The sequence below is a fragment of the Galeopterus variegatus genome, unplaced genomic scaffold (genome assembly GCF_000696425.1).
Source record: "Galeopterus variegatus unplaced genomic scaffold, G_variegatus-3.0.2 Scaffold3576, whole genome shotgun sequence".
In the NCBI taxonomy this organism is placed as follows: Eukaryota; Metazoa; Chordata; class Mammalia; order Dermoptera; family Cynocephalidae; genus Galeopterus; species Galeopterus variegatus.
The window spans coordinates 276-1723 of NW_007729687.1; the positions used below are offsets into that span (position 1 = coordinate 276).

General features: G+C 35.7%; 1 protein-coding gene across 1 annotated transcript in view; it reads right to left on the reverse strand.

Annotated features, from left to right (window-relative positions):
* Positions 1-1173: 1173 nt before the first annotated feature.
* LOC103601070 (probable C-mannosyltransferase DPY19L1) overlaps positions 1174-1448 on the reverse strand; it is a gene marked incomplete at its 3' end in the record, with an annotated part of 64219 nt that continues 63944 nt past the window's right edge. Inside the window, exon 8 of the mRNA XM_008585451.1 lies at positions 1174-1273. Within this exon, the coding sequence (XP_008583673.1) occupies positions 1174-1273 (100 nt within the window). The remainder of the gene's footprint in view (positions 1274-1448) is intronic.

Consider the following 1448-nt stretch of genomic DNA (forward strand, 5'->3'; position numbering starts at 1 on the left):
AAGTGAGGAGAAGACAAAGGCCACTCTGGAGCCACCTTTAGAGGCTTCACTTTGGTAATGACTTGTAATTTAGGGCATTTTTAGGAGGGTGAGGTGATTTTTATTTTTTCTTCCAAATGTGAGCCAATGCAAAGCCCCCAAAGATCCCACCGACTCTGCAGAAGCCGAGTGTGTAGAAGTAGATTGTGCATGTCAACACACTGAAATGACAAGGTACGCAGCCTGGACAGAGGGAAGAAATCCTCCTTAGGATAAACCTGGCTGGGGCACTGAGCACCAGCATGAAATGCCTTTCTTCACTTCCACTAGCAACCCTTCGCCAAAGAACATCCTTCTCTGCTATTCTAATTGAACCCAAGCATTTTAAAATGCCAGGTATCCCACTAATGAGCGATAAAATCAACTTACTAGAAAAAACCCAGCACTTTTAAATGGAGAGAAGTAGGGTGAAACAGAATACANTCCAAAGAACAGTAAAAAGCAACTGCTTTATATGAATATAGCCAGCATAATTTTAAAAATAGCAGGTGGGGAAAAACATGAATATACAGTTTACTCCCACTCTCAACAAGGTACCTTGCTTTATATACTTCTATCTGAAGGGAAACAGGAAGACACAGAAAGATAATGGATAAATTACAGATTGGTAGGGGGATATATCAACACATGAAACGGTTAGCTATTGATCCTGCTACCCTCTGTGTACGAGGGGCCACTAAAAAGTTCAGGGAAGGATTCATATCACCTTTTAATTCAAATTTTCCATGAGTTTTTTGAAGTATACTGGTATTTATCATACATGTAAGAATGTATAGCACTATTCACAAAAGAAACAATTTACTTAAGAGAAACACTACAGTTTACTTAAGAGAAATACTTAAAAGTTATACAGCACTGGCCTTCTAAGTACACTAACAAATACTGAATAACAAAGATAACCATTCTTACCAATTTGAGTTCAGTAAATGCATTCTACTAGTAAGTAATTAATTAACACTCATTAATAAATAAATCTAACATTTTTCTCTACCCTGAGCTTTCTTTAAAATCATTAACTGGAAAACATTTTAGGACTTTAGAATCATATAAAATCTCAGTTATAATTTTATGCAAATGAGTTTACATAATCAAACACATTAACCTTAAATCAGCTTAAAAATATAATTACCTTACCTGAGTAAGAAGGACAAACTGAGCAAACTGCCAGGGAAGCATGAAAAATACATTGGAAATGCAGAGTGCAATCAAGCTTCCTCTATAAAGTTTTGTTGCCCTTGAAAAGATAAAATAAATACCGGTAAGTTTAACCACAAAACAGTCTGGCATGGCTTCAAGTGTTGCAAATTAGAATCTCTAAACATGATCTGGTTATAACATAAACTGGACATAAAATGAACCAATGAGTTAGACATTAGACCTTCCGAAATTCAATTATAACAATTTTCTCC